The 22,990-nt window shown below is 37.7% G+C and overlaps 2 protein-coding genes across 13 annotated transcripts; one reads left to right on the forward strand and one right to left on the reverse strand.

Annotated features, from left to right (window-relative positions):
• Positions 1 to 607: 607 nt before the first annotated feature.
• On the reverse strand, positions 608 to 19,101 carry LOC131673839 (serine/threonine-protein kinase 10). 8 transcript variants are annotated; one of them, XR_009302748.1, is made up of 20 exons: positions 18,961 to 19,101; positions 15,396 to 15,877; positions 14,684 to 14,848; positions 14,067 to 14,265; positions 13,867 to 13,997; positions 13,428 to 13,751; positions 12,819 to 12,864; positions 11,430 to 11,494; positions 11,143 to 11,227; positions 10,748 to 10,932; positions 10,130 to 10,494; positions 9,560 to 10,062; positions 9,252 to 9,478; positions 8,886 to 9,176; positions 8,227 to 8,697; positions 7,768 to 8,154; positions 7,246 to 7,691; positions 6,859 to 7,171; positions 2,825 to 6,420; positions 2,476 to 2,613 (listed from the first exon to the last, which is right to left on the reverse strand). XR_009302748.1 is itself a non-coding variant. In XM_058952173.1 (19 exons), the coding sequence occupies exons 2-19, from the start codon at positions 15,552 to 15,554 to the stop codon at positions 2,452 to 2,454; spliced, it is 4,524 nt and encodes a 1,507-aa protein (XP_058808156.1). In that variant the 5' UTR covers positions 15,555 to 15,877; positions 18,694 to 18,834; the 3' UTR covers positions 608 to 2,451. The 8 variants fall into 8 exon arrangements, 2 of the variants coding, with proteins under 2 accessions (XP_058808156.1, XP_058808157.1); XR_009302746.1 differs by lacking the exon at positions 18,961 to 19,101 and adding an exon at positions 18,694 to 18,834; XR_009302749.1 differs by lacking the exon at positions 18,961 to 19,101 and adding an exon at positions 18,298 to 18,364.
• Positions 19,102 to 19,109: 8 nt separating this feature from the next.
• On the forward strand, positions 19,110 to 22,372 carry LOC131673841 (NADH dehydrogenase [ubiquinone] 1 alpha subcomplex assembly factor 2). Of its 5 annotated transcripts, none has more exons than XM_058952181.1 (3): positions 19,110 to 19,248; positions 21,662 to 21,952; positions 22,027 to 22,372. In XM_058952181.1, exons 2-3 carry the CDS (start codon positions 21,692 to 21,694, stop codon positions 22,225 to 22,227), a joined length of 462 nt encoding a protein of 153 aa, XP_058808164.1. In that variant the 5' UTR covers positions 19,110 to 19,248; positions 21,662 to 21,691; the 3' UTR covers positions 22,228 to 22,372. The 5 variants fall into 5 exon arrangements, with proteins under 5 accessions (XP_058808164.1, XP_058808163.1, XP_058808160.1 ...); XM_058952180.1 differs by lacking the exon at positions 19,110 to 19,248 and adding an exon at positions 19,344 to 19,772; XM_058952177.1 differs by lacking the exon at positions 19,110 to 19,248 and adding an exon at positions 19,833 to 20,874.
• The last annotated feature ends 618 nt before the right edge of the window (positions 22,373 to 22,990 follow it).

A 22,990-nucleotide genomic window follows, 5' to 3' on the forward strand; every position in this document is an offset into this window, starting at 1 on the left:
AAAAGAAGAGTTTGCCACCGCATTTATCCCTCCTCTTGGCTTCTCTTCAACTTCGCGTGCCGAGCAGAGCATCCCCTTTGATCTTCGCCGCGCCTTTGATCTCCAGCGTCGTCGCTACTGTCTCACTCGGAGATCATCCTGCGGGGCAATCCTCCCCCTTCGCTCTCTCTCTCTCTCTCTGCAATTCGCGCGCTACGATGCCAATGTCTTTGACTTTAATTCTTCACTCCCCTCCGCCGGCCGTCCTCGCCATGCTAAAGAAGCTGAATGAGAGGAAAGAGATAGCGGGCTCCGATATACACGTTTTGTCACACCTTCAATGACACTCCAGGCGCCGACAACTGAGCCACTTCAATTCAATTCGAATTTCGCGCCTTCGCACGCGTGCAATACATATCCACCCTCCCGGTTGGATTTACTCGACCGGGTAATCCGATTTGTTCGTTGCGTTGCTCGCTGTCCCCCCTTTTTGAAGCCGCTTTGCTTATAATACTCGTTATTACTGTACTTGCTCGATCGAGTCGCTCAACCGAGTTAATCAATTCTGAATTTATGTTTGCTTCTCTATTCCCGCTGGATATAGGTAATGAAAGCGATTTTTCTCGTAAAATTGAAAGTTTTATTATACTTTAAATTTGTTTTAATATTATATAATGATAATTACCGCAAATAGCTAAGCATCATTTCCATAATTTCTTTTAAAAAATAATATTAATAAAGATTAATGATGTGATAAAATTAAGCGATATTAATCATAATTAATTATCAGCTAACTTTTTCGTGTTAATCTTATGTGTAAATCCAGTTCTGAGCAAGTTCTAAAAAATATATTCTATGCGTTTATAATACAATGAACACCTTTTTTACTTTTACTTTCATTTTGCACTCGATGTAACAGAGCCACCATCCTCGTTTCGTTTTTTCCAATAAAGAATAATTACAATTCTTATTCGGAATTACATGTATAATATAATAAATATGCTTTGAACTTGCCAAAAATTGTATTTCTTTTGTCAACAGACTCTAAATTATACGAATAATTAACTCAGAGTCTGGACAGTAAATGACGACGGGCATTACTTTCGTATAAAGATATATCTGTTATAATATTTCATAACTGAAGCGCTTAATCTAGTGACGCATTTTGAATGCTATACATGTAACAAACTCAGTCCTGTGTGTATGTGTATAGATGTGCCTCGACACTGAAAGTCCAGGAGAATTTTTTTCGTTTTACTTTTAAAAACAAAGGTAGGTGATAATAAACTTAGTGTATATACAAGTTGTATTTACCACGTATAAATCTATATACTCTTTCTTATCAGAGAATATACAGGAAGACTTGTAAAACCGTTATTTACAAATGGAGTGTAATATATAAGTAACGTAAACATTTGTTCTTTCAAACGAAAATGTGTACGATCTAAAATAATATATTACATACTGCAATTTACAAACAATATTCTTAAATAATTACGGTTAAATAAGAGTCAATCTTTGTATTGAAAGTTTTGTTAGAAAAAGAAAACGACACTTGTGTAATGGATATAGGCACGTGTGCTCTCCGACTGATGCTTTCAGTGTCAACAATTATATACTCAATGAAAAATGCCTTCAATTTTTGAATAGACTTGATAAAATTACCTCATAATTTTTGATGTTACATTCAGAGTAAAATCCTATCAGTACAATAATGTATAATAAACGTATATTTTGTTTTGGAATTATTTCCTCTATCGGATATTTACAAAGAAAAGAACAAATATTCAATGGATATCGATGATGCAGTACCGATATAATTTATAGCTGATGATCGGCTTCCAAAAAATTATGTACAAAAGCCATCTTATAGCGATATAAACTTATGACTCGAGCTTCATATTCTTTAAGTGGCATATAAGTGAATATATAAATACACAATAAACATTGTTTTTGAGATACACTTATATGCGACAAAGTCTCGACATCATAAATGTACGAAATACCATCGATCAAGCTCGTTTTGATAAAAACAAGCTTCCGAGGAGTACAAAAGTAGAAAACTAATTCGTAATGCCATTGATCGCTGTTGCCGTGTAACAACTTGATGCCGATTGTTCATCGTCAACCTACTCACACATATACTCTGTACAAAATACTCGTCGCTAATGTAATTTTCAGAGTTATACGCGCACGTCTCGCCTTCTTTTTTTGGAAGTCATTGTTTGTACTGAAGTACTCGTAAGCCCGTGCTAACAGCCCAACAACTTTTTTATGTACAAATTTCGATCAAATTGACTAAGGCTTTGGGCGGATTTAATATTTTGTTGGTTATTTTCCTCGTAAGTATAAATTACGAATGTGGACGCACGTATACCGGAAACAAACGAAAGGTAGATTTTTACTCGCAATTGATAGTTCGTCAATTTAAAAAATTGGTATATCACAGGTACGAGGATATCAGAGAAATATCTAGCCTTCGCTGACTGACGAAAGCGAGCTACGAGTTGAGCCGCCGCCTGCTGTGTGGTGAGTCAAGTCGGGCAGATCCGGTGGTAGGCACAGAGGCACGGCGCTCGGGCTGTACACCGATTCTTGCTCCTCGAGCTGCATGGCAAATTGTTCTTCTAGCTTCTGCAACAATTCACACAAGAGTTTCGTTAATTTCTTTCCGCTGTTCGCCCCGTTTTCGTTATGTGGATCGCTTTCTACGTGTTTACGACGATGAGAAAATGCCGTAACACGTTTTCTTCCGAAATTGTGAAAAATAATCTTAGCTCGATAGATAGCTTTTTCGTAATGATCGACGAATGGTGATCGAAAAAATTATAATTGTAGGACTAACCTTCGTGATAAATTTTCCGACGAGAGATCTTCATCTCTCAAATCCAAATCCAAATTTCCGTTCATAGGGGTACTTTGCGCGAAATAAGGATCGATATGTTTTTTTGGACGTTATCATTGTTTTAAGAACACAAAAAAGTTCAAGCACCCAAAAACATAATAAACATAATGGGATAATGAAACGTAATGATTATATATGATCACCATTAGCCCGATTCGTCTTACCCAAAATGAACACTTGCATTTGCAAAACGTAGATATTATTGTATTATGACCATGCGTTACCTTGACGTACATGTACATACATGATTTTTATGACTTACATAAAAATAAGTAAATGGCTACAAAGACAAATTACATAAAAAGAGATTTACCACACAGGACAATAACATTTTTCAAGGGATAATCATTTTGTAGGTAAGGGATATTGTAGCTCCAATGACAGACACTTCAAAAAATATATTACTCTATGAAGTAAGTAGCAAAAATATTGCATGCCTATTATATTTGCCGACAATCGACTAACTCGTGCAAGTGGATTGGTCGATTTTCTAGCTAACGTAAACACTACAAATGAAATACGAACATAGCAAGAAAGGAGCAAGCAAAAATAACACACGTCAGCATAGGCAAAAAGCTTACGTTTTTTTTCACAGCAAACAGCACGTCGAAATACATTTTTTAACCTCTATATCTTGTTGCAGAAAGGAAAACGTTCGGCGTATTTGTGGCTTATTATCTATGCTACACTTCTTTTTGATGTGTATACAATATTTATATTTTTTTTACCGAAGCGAATTATTATTACATTATTACTAATTAATACAAATTTAATTTTTCGTTTTACAAGCAATGAACGTAAAGAAATTTTGTACAAGAAAAAATGCGAGCTCGGACAAAATCTTTACAAAATTCTATTGAACATTTTAAATAAGTTTTGGCAGATTTCTCGTTATCATTACGAGGCATGAATCAATGTTAAATCACGAGAAATGCGATTCAAACATGAAATATAATTAGTGTCTTGAAATTAAATGCTGTGCGAATGAAAGCAGACTGAACTATTAATCATGAAAATACATCTCAAGTATTAAACCGCGCAGCTTAAGAATCTCAAAAAGTATAACTTAAATAGATACAATCGAATCATTAATTAATTGAAAGGAAAACAAAGACCACGACGAAGAAATCGAAGAAATCACATTCAATATTTAATCAATATTACTCGATTAGATCATTACTAAATTTACATTTACATGGAATTTATTTCTCAATTCCTACTTATTATTATTAAACAAATAGACCATTCTATTGACTATCAAAAACCGAGCGTTCATATATGATTATTGTCAAAGTCATCAACCTCATCGAGGAGGATAGATCCAAGCAAAGCCAACCAAAAAAGCTCAGTAAGCAGAGCAGAGCACTACAAAATAACAGCCGAGTAAAGAAGTACAAAGGAAACTGCCAAGACCTGCCCTAACAGAAATAAACACAGATAGATTATCGAGTGATCGGTAATAATAAAAATAAATAAAACATTATTTTATTTTCAATAAACACAAGTCTCGGCTACGTTATTGAGACTTAACAGTGGTTTTAGTAGTGGAAACTTAAACCGAACATCCTGGATGCGTATAAAGCTGGCGTGTATAGTCAACTTACTATTAAAATAAATTCAAACAAAAAAAATATCTTGCAGGATACTTTAAATATAAAAAGAAATTCCAGCAAAGCGTCTTCGTATTGGCTAGAAATGTAAGTTTTTGACAATGTAATAATTGTGGCAAAAACTACAGTGCACTTAAATGGTTTTAATTCCACAAAGGTGGAAAAAATAGGCCATATAGGAACACATCCTTTACACCTATCCAGACCAATCCTAGCGCTTCTAGCGGAGAAAAACATTAGAGACCTTGAAGTGACTTACAGAGTAGTGCTGTTTCTGTGACACGGTTCTTTGATAAGAATGGCTTAAACAGGAGCTGGAAGTGATGATAATAATATGAAGAACCAAATCAGTGACTGCCAAGGAAACTCGAAAGACGGGGATGATGATGACGACAATAATGACGATGAAAGAGAAGTAGATGAGCAGAATGACTTCAGTCAACAAAGTATTGTAGAGAACAACGCCGACAAGCAAATAGACTGGTGACGCTCGACTAATACGTGCAAGCGGCTTGGTTGGTTTTTAGCTAACGAAAAGAGTACAGATGAAATATGAACAGAGTGAGAAAATGAAAAAAGCAAAACTAACATCACGTCAGCATACGTAAAAAGCTTACGTTTCTTCGGAGCAAACGACGCGTTGAAATACAACATTTTTCAATCTGTATATTACGTTACAGAAAGAAAAAAATTCAGCGTAATTGTAGATTATCATCTATGCTATACTACGTTTTTGTGTATCTAATATTTTGATATTTTTGTGCTGAAACTAATATATTATTACATTTTAAATTAATACAATAAATTTAATTTTTTGTTTTATTAGTAATGAACGTAAATAAATTTTGTACAAGAAAAAAAATGTAAGCTCGGTCAAAACCTTTACAAAATTCTGTTGAACATCTTTGATTCAGTTTTGGCGGATTCCTCGTTAACATTACGAGACATAAATCAATGTTAAATTACGAGAAACTCGATTCAAACACAAAAAATTATTAGTGTTTTGAAACTAAATGCTGTGTGAAATAAAATAAACTCAAATATTAATCATCAAAACATATCTGAAGTGTTAAACCGCACGGCTTAAGATTTTCAAAAAGCAGTATTTAAATAAACACAATGGAATAATTCATTAATTGAAAGGAAAACAAAGATCACGATAAAGTAATCGAGTCATTCGAGTTCGAGATTTTAAACTCGAACATTCAATATTTAGTCGGATTAATTTCATTGCTACGGGAGGATTTTTGAGGTTTGAAGACAACACACGAGAGGATGAAGCGGAGACGAGATATGGTCGTTGGAAGCTGTACCTGTGTATTTTGTATTTGCATATTACTTTTTTTCGCATGCACCAGAATGTACATTTACTCAAAGCTAAATTTTGCCATTCAACTATTTACGCGAAATGATATAATTTATCAATTATCATTCGCATCGTTATATATACAATTTTGAAAAGTCGAATACGAGAACAAAAATTGTTATTGTTTTTAACTAGCTATTCAGAACAATATTCTAAATCTCAAGAAACCTGTGAGACATACACGAATACAGCTTCGACCAAAAACGCACGAAAGCCAGAAAAAAAGACACAGAGGATCATCGACGAGGAGATGGTGATGGTAGGAGATCAGGTTTAGTACCGGACGAGTACCTCCTGGGCAAAGTGCCAGCAGTGCCAAGTGAACTCGTATCTGAGCCACCAAAACGCAGAGATACTCTTGGTATACTAAAGGGCGAACTGGGAGTGGAATTGGCAAGGGATGAACGGCGTTTTTCGGGGGACGTGGATGGGCTTTTGAAAGTAGTGAAGGTCGAGTAGTCGAAGTTGGTCAAGTAGAAGCCGCTTAGTCGTGACGGTAGGTAGCCCCGGTACCTAGACTCCAGGGCCTCCATCTCTGATGCCAGCTCGGCTTCTAAGTTCTGTGTAACAGGTTTTATTGTTTTTTTTTTCGTGTCTCGTCAAAACCGTTCGTTATTTATTTTTTATATAAGTTTAAAAAAATATATTTCTGATTGTATCTATTCCATTTAGGATACGTAGTTGTTTTGTTTAAAAATAGAGTTGACGTAAAAACCAGGCAATAGAACATTAGTATGCACTATAAATAAAAAAAAAAGCTTAGCGGATATTCGAAAATATTTCTTCTAGTGCAAGATTGTTGTAAAAGTAAGCGAATTTCTATTTACAAATTAAAATTGTTATAACAATATTAAAGTAAAATTTTTTAAGATAGTTTATTATTGCTTAATTTTAACACAATCGCACTTTTTAAAACTGTATGCATTCATGCTAGCAAACTGATTAAAACCAATTTTTCGATCATGACAATTCATCATGCTCAGTTCGAAATCACGTACCTGTTTGCGTGGTTTAAGCAGTGCTTTCCACTCGCGCAACTCCTTCGCATAGGCCTCCTCTTGTTCCTTGAGCTTAATTGACTCGTGTTCCATAAGCATCTTACGTTTCTCGTTTTGCAGCTGTTCAAGCTCTTTGATCGTCGACTCGCTCGATGCGCGCATCTCCTCCAATTGCCTCGCGTGCTTCAGCTCGAAACGTTGTTGTTCGGCGCGGTAACGTTTCTTTTCATTTTCTTGGAATTTCTTTAACTTATCACGTTCGGCATCTGGATCTGAGACTAACGTTGATGATATCGAAATCCTCATCGACTCTCTACAAATGCGGAATGAGGTATTTAGTTTTGTAAAACACAACTTTTCCTTCAATTATTATGATTATATTCATACCTAAACATCATTTCGCGAGCTTTCATTTCATTCCGAATCCTCTTGGGCAAATTTCTCTTCTCAACAGTTTGTCTCTTAACTAATTCCTCTTCTTTACGTTGATTCATTCGTTTCATCTGTTCGAGTTCTTTTTCATGCCTGATAAGCATTTGATGGCGTTGCAGGAAGAATATATCTTTCAATTGACGTTTGAGAAGCTGTTGACGTTCGTGTATCTGGCGTTCCTCCAATTCCCAAATCGCTAATTCACGTGCACGTAGAAGCTGCTGCTTTTGCTGCAGGAATTGACGTTCCATTAAAGCGATCTTCTCACGATGGCTGTCGGATAATCGACGCATCGATGCATCGTGCGTTTCGTTCAACTTTTCCAAGAAAAGTTTTTCGCGCTCCTCGTGCTCGGCTTCTAGCTTTTCTTTTCTAACTTTGAATGCGTTCTTGCGTTTTTCCTGTGATATTGAATATTTTGATAATGAATAACGTAACCGAACAAATGACAAAAAAATGTATTTGTTTGAAACAAACCTTAGGCATAAGATCAACCTCTTGTTTAAGTAATCTCAAATCCTGCTTGATTCCTTCTCTGAATTGTTTCAATTCTCTCTCTTGTTCAGCCCTAATCTTTTTTGATGCAAGCCTGAGATCTGTCTCCTGCTGTGCCTCGGCTTTGTCAAGAGCTTGACGTTGTTGCCTCAAAAGAGTCTCTAGTTCTGCTTCTGCGGTACGTTCAAGAATTTGACGTTCTTGTTCGCATCGTTTCTCGAGCTGGTCTTTGTTGAAATGCGCTTTTTGTGACAAATCTTGGAATTGTTTCTGTTCCATCTTTTGCAACATCTTAAGTTCGCGAAGCTCCTGTTTACGGAAGATTTGGTCATCGTAGAATTTGCCGTTCTCATCATCACCATAGATAACCTAAGTATGAAGCATAAATGTAAGTTTCATTATTCATTTGTGAAAATTCAATTTAGATGATTTTGAAATTACCTTAGAGGTTGTTGTCGTAACAACCACGCCATCGATTTCAAACTTTCTCGTACGTTTCCTAGTTTTCTTCTTCAAATTCATTAGCTGTATCCTCTCGATATCTTCTTTTGTCCTCCTTGGAATTTCTCTAACGTACTCCGGCTTCCTTCTCAATACAACTTCTTCGTCCATTTCAGAAGACTGTCTGGATTCTGTTCTATGGCTTTCGTTAACACTATTGTTAACGTTCTCGCTAGGTCCATTTGTAACGTGGTTGCTTTCTTTGTTCGAGCCTCGGCTGTCTTGACTGATGGTCGTCGAGATTGATTCAGCATCTGAACGGTCGATACTTTTGCTTGGTGTACGTGAACGCGTCGATCCCGTTGACGAACTGTCCGGTGATACTCGCTTTGAGGACTTACCGCTCCCGGTTGAACTCTTTGATTTTGCAGATGACTTCGTAGAGATGGGTTGGTCAAGCGATTGTCGCACCTGTAAAAGAACCACATAAACATCCTTCAAAAGAAGAATTTCATTCTTATTTAATATAGTTACAGGTCGAGTTCAAAATGCATTTTTTTATCTAAGCAATTCTAACGTTTCGTGTATTTTAATTAATCGACTAATGAATCGATAAATCAATTCAAAAAAATCACTTCAGGCAGCGTTAAAATTAATACCTGTCCATTGACCAACTTCCTGGCTCTATCGTCATTAGCACTAGCAGCCAACGCCGACGAGTCCTTCACCTGCTCGCGTTCATCGCCGACGGTGACGACGGACACGTGACTAGTGTCATGAAGTGGCAGTTGCTGTTGATCATTCTCGATTGGACTGACAATCACCACTTCTGACTCGTCCAATCGTTTACCAATCTTTTTCTGCTCGATAACAATCGCTGCCTCTTGTGGCGTGTACTCGAGACTATCGAGACTAGTGAAGCCGTCATCTTCAGCAGAACTTTCATTGACCTAACGTGGAAAATTGCGCGTCAGTATATAATGATTACGTAGAAAATTGATTATTAATTAAAAATGAATACATACCTGCGTTTTGTTGGTCTCATTAGCGACAATAACGACTTCGGAAGAATCTCGTCTAGGTGGTGGTGGAGTCGACGTTGCATCAATCAACACGGGTGGATGAGTAGTTACAACTGTGACTTGACTTACGTTACTAGCTAAACTATTTGATGGGTCTGGACTATCTGACATTATACGGACTGTCGTTGAGGTATTCGCACGGTGTTCAGAATCAGTCGGTTGTGGCGTACCTACAAGACAAAACAAAGAAAGAAAGATTGTAACCATTTCATTCGTTGTCTTTTTCAATTGTTGAAATTCAAGTTACTCACCAGTAATAACAACAATATCACCACTGCCACTTCTTGTCACGTTACTTTTGACCGGCGTAGACGTGATGACCGACACGTTGACACTAGAGCCACCGACAATAACATTTTCTCTCGCCTTATCGACAGTATCCTCAATCTTCGCAGGAGTAAGAACATCGAAATTTTCTAACGAATCGTTCCTTGAGCTACTTCCACCTTCACTTCTAGCTTCCTCGTTACTTGTACGTTTACTGGCAGCTTTGATATCACCGGTCGACATGCTAGCCTTTAATGGACTGCTAGCTTTCAGTGATAGCGGATCGCGTGACGTTTGTTTTCGTAAAATTTCTTGTTGTTGTTTCTCAACGTCGCGGGACAATTGTTTCTCCAACACGGCGTTGAGTTTCTCCTCGACGGACTTACGCTTTTGTTCCAAACTACGTCGACTGTCATTGCCACTTTCCAAGGGTTTACACATTTCAACTTGCTGTTGTGGAGTTGAGTCTGTCGATAATTTTCTTTCGCTGCAATTAAAATACATTGTTAAATGTTATTTTCTATATTTATAGAGTTATTACGATTTGCACTTACCGCTCTTTCTCTTCGAGTGAACTCTGCATGCTATACACTGGTTTCTTCCATTCATCGATATTTTCTACAGGTTTTATTGGTGCCGACTTTCTTTTCTCTTCGACATTTCTGTTTTTACCTTCGACGCTCTTCGATCTCGATTGATCTGGTTTCTCAGGGATGAGTGGTGGTTTTCTGGCCCCTTCCGAGCTTCGGCGTTGCTTACTCTCACCATTTACTGGCTTTATCGCTGCTTCCATGGCACTTGGTTTTACAACCTCTTCGGGTTTACATTCCAGTCGAGCGAGCGACGGAGGTGGTGGAGCCGGTCCCTTCGATAGACGTCGCTCGTTAGTTTCCACGTTCGAAACTGGTGGTTTTGGAGCCTGAAAAATTAATAAACAAATAACATTTTTAGAAAAAAAAAAAATCTTTTAGCTTGGAAGTCGAATTTGTTAGCCAATCAATTACAATCGTAAGAATATCGCTAATCCGCCCAAAAAAATCTAATCTAAGCCAACGGTATCGCTTCAAACGAAATGAAAGAAAAATAGTCAATTTCCGCTTTTAGTTGAACCGTCCCACATGTCAATTTGTCACGAGTCTGTGTGCGCGCTTTTACATCTGAAAGATCATTACCGGCTTCTTCTCCGTGGACACGGGAATATTTTCCTTTGACTCGGCCTTCCGGAGTTTTTTGTTGCGCTCCTCCTTTTCACCATCCCTGTTGATTTCTCTCTTGTTACTTTCCTCTCTCTTAGCTGCTGTTGCCGGTACTGTTGCTGTGGCCGCCGCTGGCGTGACGCTGTTTTCTTTCTCCGCAACTGTAAAAACAACACGAAGTTTATGAAAAGATCAGTTGATATTTAATTGGTGAATTAATTTTCTCTTTCTATTTAAGTTTAGCTAAATATTACTTTTTTTTCTGAATCACTATCTTTGGAGATACTTTACGGTCACAAAATTCATAACAAGATTAGTATATTAATTCTTCGGATGCGTAATTACACGTGACAAAAGGAACAAAAAGTTACCTTTAAGCTCATTGTCGCTACGTACAGATGTAGAGTCATCTCCGATTTGATCCAATTCCAGGGGAAGCTGTGAGGTGCGATGCTCCTGTAAAAATTAATAAAACGGCAAATAGAAAGAAACATTCGAATGGATCACTGAACCATCTACGCAATCAAACAACTGCAATAGGGAGATTATTGAAACTGAAATGAATAAATAATAGTAAAATAACGAGCACATAACAAGCGGAAGGTTAAACGAACAGGCAAGACAGTTGTTTTTTTTTCATTGTTGTCTGATTACTAACCTGGCGATGATAGTAGTTGACATCAAAACCGGATTGCACATTCGTTTCAGAAATCGGCCTTATCTCTTATGATCATATAGTTGAATGAGTTAGTAAGGTTACACATAGAAAACATTATTTGTTAAGGGTTTCAATCTATTGAAGGGCTTTGAAGGGAGATAGAGAAACTACAGCGAAATGGTTTTTGTATGCGAATATCGTCAAATTTTTTCTTTTTATTTGATAACTGTACAAGGCAAAAAGAGGACAAAATGACAAATCTCTTACCTACGGCGGTGTGTTGTTGGGTCATGCAAATCGTTTTTTATATCTATCGATTAAAATTATTTTTTCACTTCGGCTTTCTTTATATTTTCATTCGAACGTGTTTTTAATATATCAAGTTTGATTTGGTGTGTGTTTAAGGCTACATATGGCTGAAAAGGTTCTTTTCAATTGAAAGTTGAACGTTCTCTCTGCTGAGTTTTTTATTTAAGTCCTTCGCAAGCTATCACACTATTGTATATTAGTAAGCTTTCTATACGTATTTTTGTTCACTAAGAACTCGATTAAGATTAGTGTTAAAAACACTATATTATTTTCGTAAAATTCACATCAACATTTGAATAAATATCGATTAAAAATGTACTACCATTCTGAAATATTTAGGCAAAAATCACGTTATGAACACTTTTCAAAATTTATTCAACAATAATCCTACAATACTTGTTTAAAGTACTAGTTTAGCTATCAGTAGAGAGAACGCATCGTAAAATTTATCAAAATCAACAAAAACTTATTATCAACAGTTTTAATGCAACCATTGCGTCATAAGACAATACCATTTCTTTTGTATTTTCTTTCGATTTGAAATCATGGAAAAAACAAGTAAATTCGTAACGGTTATCGTCCAAGCTACGCAAATATGGCACTCTAGCAATTGTCAAATATAAAAAAAAAACATAATTAACAATGTTCACAACAATATAATACGCTCATTCGTATAGATCTATTTATAACAAAATTCATAAAAAAAAAGACACAATATTGCTGCGTGCTCAATCTACAGAAATAGCTACCCGTTAAAGATACAAAATACAAACGAACGCTTATACAAAGTCTGTCGTCTTTACGATAAATATATAAATATATAGTTCAGTCGTGTATTTTCTAAACCAGTAAGGCAAAAAGTCGCATTGTTTTGGTTTTTAAACCTCCGATATATATAAATTGGCAGATGTACATATAATAATCATGGCAAGAATGAAAAAATAAAAGTAAAACGAGATATAATAAGACATAATATTTAAGTATCGTTTGTCACACAATGTACTTTGCAAGCAAAGCAGGAGGACATTACTGACTGGCTCTTAGTGAACAGGGCAATCGAATCACTGGGTAGCAGCTTACCGATCCGTTGATACTGTTCTCGGTGCTTTTTCGCCTTTTTCGCCTTCTATAGTAAGCGTGGAAGAAATTTCAAGGCACATTGATTTTTTGTTGTTAAATTTGTGACGGATGGATATAAATCATCTTTTGCCACGTGTAAGTGCAATTCTAGTTGTTTTCTTTTTTTAACAGCATTCATGAAATTATTCCAAGAATAAAAAGATTTTTAGAAAGTAGTACTCAACTGTAAAGAGCAATCTAAACCACACGAGATATTCAATGTCTAATTTTAAGAAGTCGCTGTAGTAATTGATAGAGACAGAAAGAGAAGTGTACAAGTTTTTAGTTGTCAAAGAAAAGAAAATGTATCAGACATCACGCAAACATTGTTAGTATTAAAGCTTTCACTCTTTGGTTAGAAGATGCAGTACATGCAGGCATGTTATCTTCTGTACAAATCCTCGCATCTTTTTTGCTTTGCTTATTTACAATTGCACATCGCGGAGAAGATGCGACAGTATATACTTTGGAATAAATTTGTCAGCGAAATTCAATCGCATCTTCTGTCGCAAAAATCCATCACCGAACTTTGAGAAATAAATACACACGAAATAAAGTAAACAAACGTACCTCGGCATCGTCGTCAACGAGTTCTTCTTCAACAACGTCGGCCTTGTACTCTAGCAACAGATCCCTAACTGACTTAGAATCAAGAGTACAGTTGATGAACGGATGTCTGAGTAACTCCTCGGCGTTCGGCCTCTGTGTAGGATCCTTAATCAAAGCTTTGGCGATGAAATCATTAAAGTCTTTGCTCCAACGACTCGGGTGCTCAAGTTTTGGTGGATCGCTCTTTTGTATTTTTAGGAGTACTCGCATTGGTGACATCTCGTGATTTGGTGGTTCCATCTGGGCGAATTCTATCAGCGTGATACCCAACGACCAGATGTCCACCTACAATTATTAAAATCGTAAATGAAGTAATTATTTTTCTCGAAAATGACGTATAATTAGTGCTAAGTAATGAGCCTAGCAATATCTTTATCTGAATTAATTTCTTGTTAATTACCTTAAAATCGTAAGGCTTGTCCCTAAACGTCTCGCATAAAACGACTTCCGGTGCCATCCAGTATGGCGTACCGATGAACGTGTCACGCTTTTGCAGTGTGTATTTGTTTTTCGCTGACACTCCAAAGTCCGCTGCGTAAAGAGTCGTCTTGTTAGGCATAGCACAGGCATTTCAAAAGAGAAATAAAAGTCGCTTCTCACCGATTTTCACTCCACCGGCCATAGTGAGCAGCACATTGCCCGCCTTGAGGTCCCTGTGTATGACCTTAGCCTTGTGCAAAAATGCAAGACCTTTGCACATCTGCTGGCAGATGAAGGCGATTTGCGTCTCGGTCAATGCTTTCTCCAATTCCACCATTATCGAGTCTACCGCGCCACCGTCGCAGTACTCGATCAACATCTGCGAAGAATACGTTTCGTTCTCAAGGGTAATAGGAGCTCGAAGCGAGCGATGAATGAATAAAACACCGCGCCTCGCTCAGCGATTTAGAGAAAAGAAAGAGCAAGCTATTTCCACGTGCTGGGCGCTATGCGCCGCTCTTTTCCTTGATAGAGTGTTGATCGACGTGCGGTGCGTTTTCAACTCGTTCGTTTCGAATCGCACGTTGAAAATCAATCGTCTCTATCGCAGGCTCACTAATCGACAACGTTGCGATCAAAATAAATTGAAATTGAATAAATAACCGATGGATTAGAATGAACTAACTCATCTTAAGAGGCTTGTCCAGAGCGCGATTCGAGCTGAACGAGATGATTATCCAAAGATTCGTAAGCTAGTTGCTACGAGACAAAAGAAAACGAAGAAAAACTAAACCGACCCAGAGTTTGCCCTCGATAAAGTAAGCCTCGTGTAGTTCGACGACGTTGGGGTGTTTGCACTCGGCGAGGATGTCAATTTCGATCATAAAGTCACTGAGGTCGTCTTCGCCCTCGAGGGCGCACATTTTCGCAGCAGCCAGCTGTTGCGTCGCCTTGTGCTGTGCCTGCAAGGGAAAGAAAAGTCCATTGGAAATAGAAAAAAAGAAAAAAAGAAAAAAATGATCGGCTCTTAGTAGGTCGGCAATGTCGCCGAGGCGGAAGCCAGGATAATCCCGTTGCGTCATTCGCGCAATTAAATTATGAAGCCTTACGGGTCCGTAGGCTCGGCGAGGCTACGCTCTACCCTCGTTTTCCTGTTCACTTTGATTTTTCTTTTTTTTTCACTTTGCTTTGATTCGTCGAGTGGATGATTCGAGAGACGGCGACGATAATGTATTTCGAGATCTTCTTCTCCTGTTGCTCCGAGACGAAAGTAGTAAGAGTACGCTTGCAATTGTTTTGTCGTAAAGAAATATACACACGACCCTGGCTATACCGAGGTAAAAAAAAAACAATCGATATTTCATAAAAATAATAGCTCGGAGAGATCAGTCGGCCTGCCGGTTTTCTAATTGTAAAAAAACGAGTAATTGTTAATACTTCGCGAATGCGATATTTACGAGCGAATGAAAACGACAGGAAGAACGAAGCTCAGTTTCTCCGCAGCGTTACCTTGTAGACTTTGCCGAAGGCGCCGTCGCCGAGTTCGCCCACCATATCCCAGAACTCCTCGGGGCTAACGTCCATCTTGATGTTGTTGTAGAGCTTCTTCTTCTTGGCGTCGTTGCCACCGAAGTGGAACGCCTTCTTCAGATTCGACAGGAACGACATTGCTTCTTCCTTTGTCTCCTCTTCGCCGTTTTTTTTCCCCCGACTGAATTGAAAATAAGATTTCCTTCTCTTTTCGAAAAAGAAAGAAATAGAAAAGAGACAAAAAACGGAAGAGCGAAAAGAGAATTTTCCTCAGATCCCCAACGACGACCAGCAGCCGGGGATCCAACAATCCGCTAGCTCCCGCATCTTTCGGGATTAGAATTCTTGACGATGACGCTGCTGCGAATGAAGCTCGAGTCGGACGGGCGTTCAAACGAGGGCCATTGCTGCTTGGGAGCTCGCGAGTTCGCGCTGATCAAGTCCCATTTCTGTCACGGGATCTGCAATGCCAGCGAAATTGCGTTTTTTAACACACCGAGAGAGACAAATTACAATGCAGAGAGTGGGCTGGGGGAACGTAACGAATGCCTCCCGTCAGACATCAAAGTCCAATTTTAATTTGAACACGCGCGCGCACAGCTTCCCTGCAATTAAAATCCTAACGATTCCAGACTACGCGAGGAGGAAAGAAAAAAGTAACAAAGGTTTGTTTCGTTGCTTTCATTCCTATGCAGAATTTTTTAATGCACACGCCAGGCAGACGTGAGCATTAAAAAAAAAGCGGAAAAAAACTTCGTTTTCCGTGCGTATATTTTCGAAAAAGAAAAAGAACCCCTCGAAGAAATGCACTCGCGGTCGGTGAACCCGCTTTCCTCGGGATTTCGAAAAGAATAACCTGCACGCCGAAAAATCCACCTGTCAATGTGTACGCGCGCACGTACGTGTATCCCAAGACGCTTCAATATAGAAAGGGGGCCGAAGTGAAAGAGAGGCTTTGCCGGCGGCTCATAGAAATTCCATCGGATAGAGAAAACTAGGACGCAGCAGCAGGTTGTCCCGTGTACAACGGCGACTCGCGCGAAATCAGTATCCGAGCGGGCTAGAAAAAAGAAATTGCCTTTTCGGCGGCGCTACAGCCACGGCGTGAGTCACGTGGCGCGTGCATCGCGCGCAAATGGATGTGCTCGCGTGGAACAATGAGCGGAGTTGAGTCATTTTTCCCGACGGGGAAATTCAATTTGCGGGCGTGCGATGACGGAAATTGCGCAACGCGCGAGGAAAAAGTGAGCGGGGAAACGCGCGAGACGCCCGCCGATTTTTCATTCCTTCGCTCACGGACGCGAGGAAAGATTGTTTGATCGATGCCACGGTTGGATCCACGTTACCCGATTGTTGCACTTGCGCGAAGCACCTGAATGGCGTGAGCGCATTCTAATTTGCCGAAGTGACGCTATGCCGTGGCACCGTACATTCTCTTATCTCTCGTTTCGCCGCTGATTATCCAATAGAATTGACTGATGATTCAAGTCTGTAATCCGTCGTGATAGATAACCTTTTTCTTTTTAACGCTCAAGGTTATTTACATCCATTTTTTTATCGTCTCAAAAAATACACAACAACTCTGCCTATCGAATAGTAATTGAAAATGACCTTCGCCGATGATAACACTCCAGCCAAAAAAAGCCAATTAAAATACTCGTAAAGGCAGGATGCACACGTGGAACTGCTGCCTCGCGACTCATTGCTAAAAATACAATTATATGAGGCCGTCGCAGCGACGGCAGGTGGGAGGCTGCGCGGAATCCAACCACGATAAGAATCGTTTTTTTGATTTTTTTTTTCCGTGAATCAAGATATAAGACGTGGCGCGCTTGTTTCGTAACGGTCTTTAATTGTCGAACGATGACACGAGCGCTTTTTCTCTTTGCATAACACGACAACAACAAACAAATACGCCGAACGTCGAGAGATGGAATTCTCGTCCGAGAGGAGAGAGAGAGAAAAAAATCAGCGTACTGTGTAAGTCACGTGGCATTCGTAATAAAGCGTCGATCGCTTTAGCGTTCGCTGATGAATTACTCGAGAGCGAGAAAAATACTTCATTGCGCTTGGCGTTGGTAATGGTTTTTTCAAACTTAGCGGAAATACTGCATTGCAGCTTGCCGCGTGCGCCGGATGAAATTCGCTTATCGCGTCGAACGAAAGAATCAAACAAAAAGAAAAAAGAAAAAAGAAGATACGTAGACAAACGCGCATTGAATCGCGATCGTCAACGGCAATTCGCTTGTAAATCATCGAAGCCTGAATCCTTTCGCGATGATAGTTTCGCAAGTGAGTCGGCGTAGAAGAAAGACTCCAACGGGAAAGTTCAACGTCAAGGTCGAAGTTACGCAAAAAAATAAATCGCAGCCAAAGGATATCCTTTTTCGAGGATTAACGGCGCGTGGATAAGCGTACGGAAAATGTGTATGAAAAATTGATAAATATTAATGGTTTTCTGTAATTTTCACCGGCGTGCGCGTTTTTCTTTGGCCACTCGCGATGTTCTTACGGTTTAATAATTTTATTTCGTGAATACAGGCGGACTTTCGAAGTAACTTTTTGTGAATATGAGTTATCTTTTTTTTATATTTTAAACACGCGTGTTTTAGAAACTTGATATTTGAGGGATACATATGTATATCAAGTTTTTATAGAATTGCAATATTTTTTCTAATTGAAAAAAAACAAACTTTCGATTTCTCGTGCTCTTAACCAATAATATCATCGCCGACGTAGAGCGAATCAGAGAGAAAGTATATAGATAAGCTAAAAGTTTATTCGACAATGGAAAAATTCCTTATCGCAATCTCAAAAAACGCAAAACCTCATCTTTCTTGCGGCGGGCAACGCACGCGCACATACACACTCACTTACTTACACTTACAACACCGTCAAGAAAGGGAGAGAGATGGACAGAAAAAGTATCCGCAGCTTTTCCGTTAGCTAACCGCTAGTCGGCATCGATCGCGAATTCCTTCGTTGACTTTTGCGTCCCCAAAAACACTCGGACGACACTAAACTTTCACAAGTTTTCCGTGATAACATAAGACAGACAAGCACTCTTACGCCGAGTATATACGCGCTCGAGGAGAGAGGGATTTCCCTTTCGTGTTCGCGATATTCGTCATCATTCGTTCTCATCTCGGAGATAAAACGACCATATTATTCTTAGACTATCGTACTTGTACACGCCTACAAAATAAATCGTAACAGGTGTAAGAAAAGACGTAAAAAAAAGAAACTTGACCTGTCCGTTGTAGAGAAACACACTCACCTGTACGGCAGTCATAGGCCCAGCACATACAACACACGCTCACGCTCTCTCTCTCTCTCTTTCTCTCTCTCTCTCTCCTTCGTTCGCGTTGTTGAGGTTAGGACGCAGCGGCCATTTTCCAGCTGCGAGAGAGTCTTGCACTGCAGGCGCAAACGTCGCGAGCGAGGACGAGAGGAAAAAACAGATCACTCTCCTTGAATTCCTTTTATCCTTGGCGGCGATACGAAAGAACTAATCACACACGTGACAATAACCTCGTTCACTTACGGATTTTCGTCGGCACTTTGCAGCGGAGCGACACATTCGCGCGCGCAGTAGTAGTAGCAGCAGCACACATGCACACACGCACACACAATCACGTCTTCAAGCTTTGGAGCATTACGCGAGCGTTAAACGAACAGTTTGCACGCAAGAGTCGCGTACGCGAATTCGACGATTGCACTCGTGTCGCGGCTAGGATACCCTTTCACACACATAGAGCCGCAGCGACTATCCCAACATCAGCAGCGGAGCGCGAGCTGTTTCACTCAACTGAGTTCTCTTTTTGGAGTTTGTGTCTGTGTTGGTTTTCTCCCCACCACTCACTTACGCGGCACAGAGAGAGAGAGAGAGAGAGAGAGAGAGAGAGAGAGAGAGAGAGAGAGAGAGAGAGAGAGAGAGAAGACAGAGGATAGAAGAGTGGTGCGGTGCGGACGTGTGGGTGATGAACACGTATATACACTCATACAAGGAGCAAGTGCAGCGCAAGAGACGCGTGATTTTCGAGGAGAATCTCTCTCTTTCTCTCTCTGTCTCTTATTTACGCGTTTGATGAGTGGACCCGGAGGCTTAGGGTTTTGTTACGCTTGATGAGGTTCTCAGTTTTTTTTCTCTCTCTCTTAAGTTTTTGGGGCGGAAACTGCTCTCTATAAGAACTTTTATTATTTACGCTTGCTTTTCTTTATTATAATTTTGGTCGAAGACTTGTCCGGAATTTTGCACCATGTGATTTATTGTCGTGGATATATGCATAGTGGTTTGCCTTAATTTATTTCGTAGTATTAGCTGTTCGAGAAAAAAAATATTTATGCTACATCATGGTAAGCGCAAAATAAATGTTACTTAATGTCTTTGTGGCTGAAGAATTCAGGCATTTTTATATATTCTATCATTCAATAATAATCGTAAACTTCTATAAACACAAACATGACATCTGCAAACGTGATGCAACGCATAACAATCAGCGGGTTTCTCTTAATCACACAGATATTCCAGTTGTAATTCCAGAGTTGCTTCATGCAAATATTGACATTCGCATGCTCGCGTCACAGAAAAATATTTATAAGAGTATACTATTCTAATTTTCGACCTAATTCAACGTCAGAAAATTGGCCTTAATTCGAATTAAAGTCGCGTGTATAAAGTCCGTAATACGCAAATGCAGCCTACACTACGCTGATATTGCGAGACTCAAGTGTGTCTCGAGTAGTAAGGGGGAAAAGGTGCGAATTGAGAAGTTTCAAGCCTATGTGTGTATAGAGAAACGGAATTTCGGGAAAAAAAAGGATAGCAACGTTAGTCACGCTGGCTTACCTCATTGATGTTTAAGCACAGTGGACGAGTGGATTTATAAATGCACAATGCGTCATCATTCATCATTATGAGAAAAGACCTTTTTTTAGAGGGAGGGGGGGGATACGATAGTTTTCGTGATCGCGATTCATTGGACGTCTTTTAAGTTTATTTTATCGGACTAGATTATCATAAAGATTCGCTTTGAGAATCAATGGAAAATTATGTTTGATTTGGTAAAACAATGATGGTAAATTTAGAATATCTACGATACAGAGTATAAAAAACACAAATAAAATTAGCTTTCTTTGTATTACTAAAAAAATAAGGTTGATACATTTTTTAAAACTTATACAAGTATTGATCTTTTTCATCGAACAAGTTGAAAATATCGCACTACAATAGAATTTTTCTTCTTTATATTATTCAAAGTAAAACAATTACAAACCTTATGAAGTCATAGGATTTTTGTGTGAAACATCAAAAACAGCAGCAGTGAAAGAAAACTCGAAGGGCTGATTCTAACATTTTGAAGTCGTGCCGTCAACTTCGATTATCGAGATAAATCGTATTATTACGCTTCTCCGATTTGCTGAGTGCTCTTCTGCTCGGATGCGCGCGCATATTTACGTACGTAATTAACTGTTGCAACTATTTTGCAATAATAACTATAACAGAACTTGCTTATTAAGTTTTTGTTGTTTTCAAGTATTATTGGTCGATCTTACAACTAGTTGTGGTAAAAGTATTGCGTGAGGACAATTATTTGTGAGTTGATTTTCGGATATTTTTAATATTTACATCTATTGCAACAAAGAAGTTAAATAAAAGTTGCGTAAATTATTTCAAAAACGTATTGCTTATTTTTTTAATCACACAATTTATTTATTATTATCTTATAAAGTTTACATATCTTTACGTCTTTATTATTGCAACACAAATCGTAACAGTGTTAAAAACGTAACATACTGTCTTGATTCCCTTATGATTTGTTTAAATGAGAAATTTTATAATGATGGACCGAAGGGAAATAGTGATAGATGGAAAATCACTTAATTTTAATTGTATTCAGCAAACAGTATTTGTAACAGTGTTAATTGATATCTACAACCTATCATTATTTTTACATAGATGTCATTAGAACACGATAGAATAAAAGTCGTAATTGATCATTATTGCAAAAAGATTCTTCAATTTTTATGGTAAACAGTAGATTTTTATAAAAGAATTAAGATCGTTATTTTGTAACTTAAAACAATCTCTTTTCAAGCTAAATGTTCATTTCAATTAACTTGTGAGTTATCCAGGCTAATCTTGTTATATATCAGAGTGCTTATTCAGCAACTCTTGATTATTTTACATTCAATCAAGCATAATCAATAAAGATTATGTGTAAAATATAGGATTTCCTTTTCAGATAACGCAAAAATAATTTTAATCAAACAAAATGGCTAAAGAAAGAGGTCTATTTCAACTGATTTTCAAAGAGTTCATTAAATCCATTAGTCCAAAATTTTCAAAACGTGTGCATGTTGGTACAGATTATATGGGAACAAAGTATTATGAAGTCCATACACCCCATTCAATCAGAAGAAAATCTAATCGTTACTTTGAACCAGCTAATAAAGAAGATTTTGAACAAGAGCTTCCAGCTGAATGGGAAGCTTGGTTGAGAAACCGCAGACGAGAACCACCAACTGAAGCTGAGGTACAATTACAAACAATTTTTCTTTAAATCAAGGTGAAATATCTAAATATTAATGATAATAATTAAAATTTTAGGTGAAACAAAATTATGAGATGATATTACTTAAAAGGAAAAATGCAGCAGAATTAGAAGCTACTTATATTAAAGAAACTGATAGTGTGGCAGTTTTAGATCCTAAAGGCAAGTCCTTGGACCAGCATGCTTCTCTGAATTATCCAGTTTATGATGAATATAAGCAATTTGGACGCAATTATCAACCTAAGTGGAAAAAGTAGATGTTTGTAGAGTAATTTTAATTATAAATAATATTTATTTTAAAGACTGAAAAAATTGTGTAAAGAATAATTTGAGAATTAATTTTGTGATTGTTTTTCTCACTGTTAAAAATACATTAAATTTTATTTTTATGAATCAAAGGTAATACCGATTTAATTGCATTTTAAAATGTATGTAGAAAATTGATTACATTTCATTTAGAAATATTAATTACAAAAACTCTTATAATAACTCTCTTTAAACATGATTAAAATTAAAAATTAAATTAACAAAAAAAATTATCTATATCATTTATTTTTCTTGCATTTATTTGAGAATTAATTTTTTATTACATAAAAAACAAAATTACAAAGGTTCTTGTAAAAATTAAAGATTTAATATCTTTGTATTTGAGTTATATTCGAATATGGGTCAAACTTAAACTGATTTATGAATATATAGTAAGAAATGTAATCATTACCAGAGTACTATGTATTAAAAAAATTCCGATTCGGTAATTTAAAAAACGAGGGTATCCGTGAAATATAAGTCTAAACTTTAACAAATCATGAGATCCAAACAAATCTTTACGATATTTTTTGGTATGGTAAACAAAATTTTCATAATTTTTTATTTTATTTGGTTAAACTAAATTTTTCTAAGTATTCATCAGATTAAAAATACCTTCAGGTTTGTTGAACATATTGTAAGTAAATTTAGCTTCATTTAGTTTTAAAATTTATTTATAATTTCGAAATCCCTTACTTTCTGTAAAAATTAATC

The sequence above is a fragment of the Phymastichus coffea genome, unplaced genomic scaffold (genome assembly GCF_024137745.1).
Source record: "Phymastichus coffea isolate CEN01 unplaced genomic scaffold, Cenicafe_Pcof_1.1 PCOF00200, whole genome shotgun sequence".
Taxonomy (NCBI): Eukaryota; Metazoa; Arthropoda; class Insecta; order Hymenoptera; family Eulophidae; genus Phymastichus; species Phymastichus coffea.

What these genes read in the sequence shown, in the direction of transcription:
- LOC131673841 (XM_058952181.1), top strand. Translation starts at nt 21,692, where the DNA reads ATGGCTAAAGAAAGAGGTCTATTTCAACTGATTTTCAAAGAGTTCATT. An exon ending in AACCACCAACTGAAGCTGAG is followed by an intron (nt 21,953 to 22,026) that starts GTACAATTACAA and finishes TTAAAATTTTAG; the next exon opens with GTGAAACAAAATTATGAGAT.
- LOC131673839 (XM_058952173.1), bottom strand. Translation starts at nt 15,554, where the DNA reads ATGTCGTTCCTGTCGAATCTGAAGAAGGCGTTCCACTTCGGTGGCAAC. An exon ending in TCACTCGAAGAGAAAGAGCG is followed by an intron (nt 10,063 to 10,129) that starts GTAAGTGCAAAT and finishes TTTTAATTGCAG; the next exon opens with CGAAAGAAAATTATCGACAG. An exon ending in GGAAGTTGGTCAATGGACAG is followed by an intron (nt 8,698 to 8,885) that starts GTATTAATTTTA and finishes GTTCTTTTACAG; the next exon opens with GTGCGACAATCGCTTGACCA.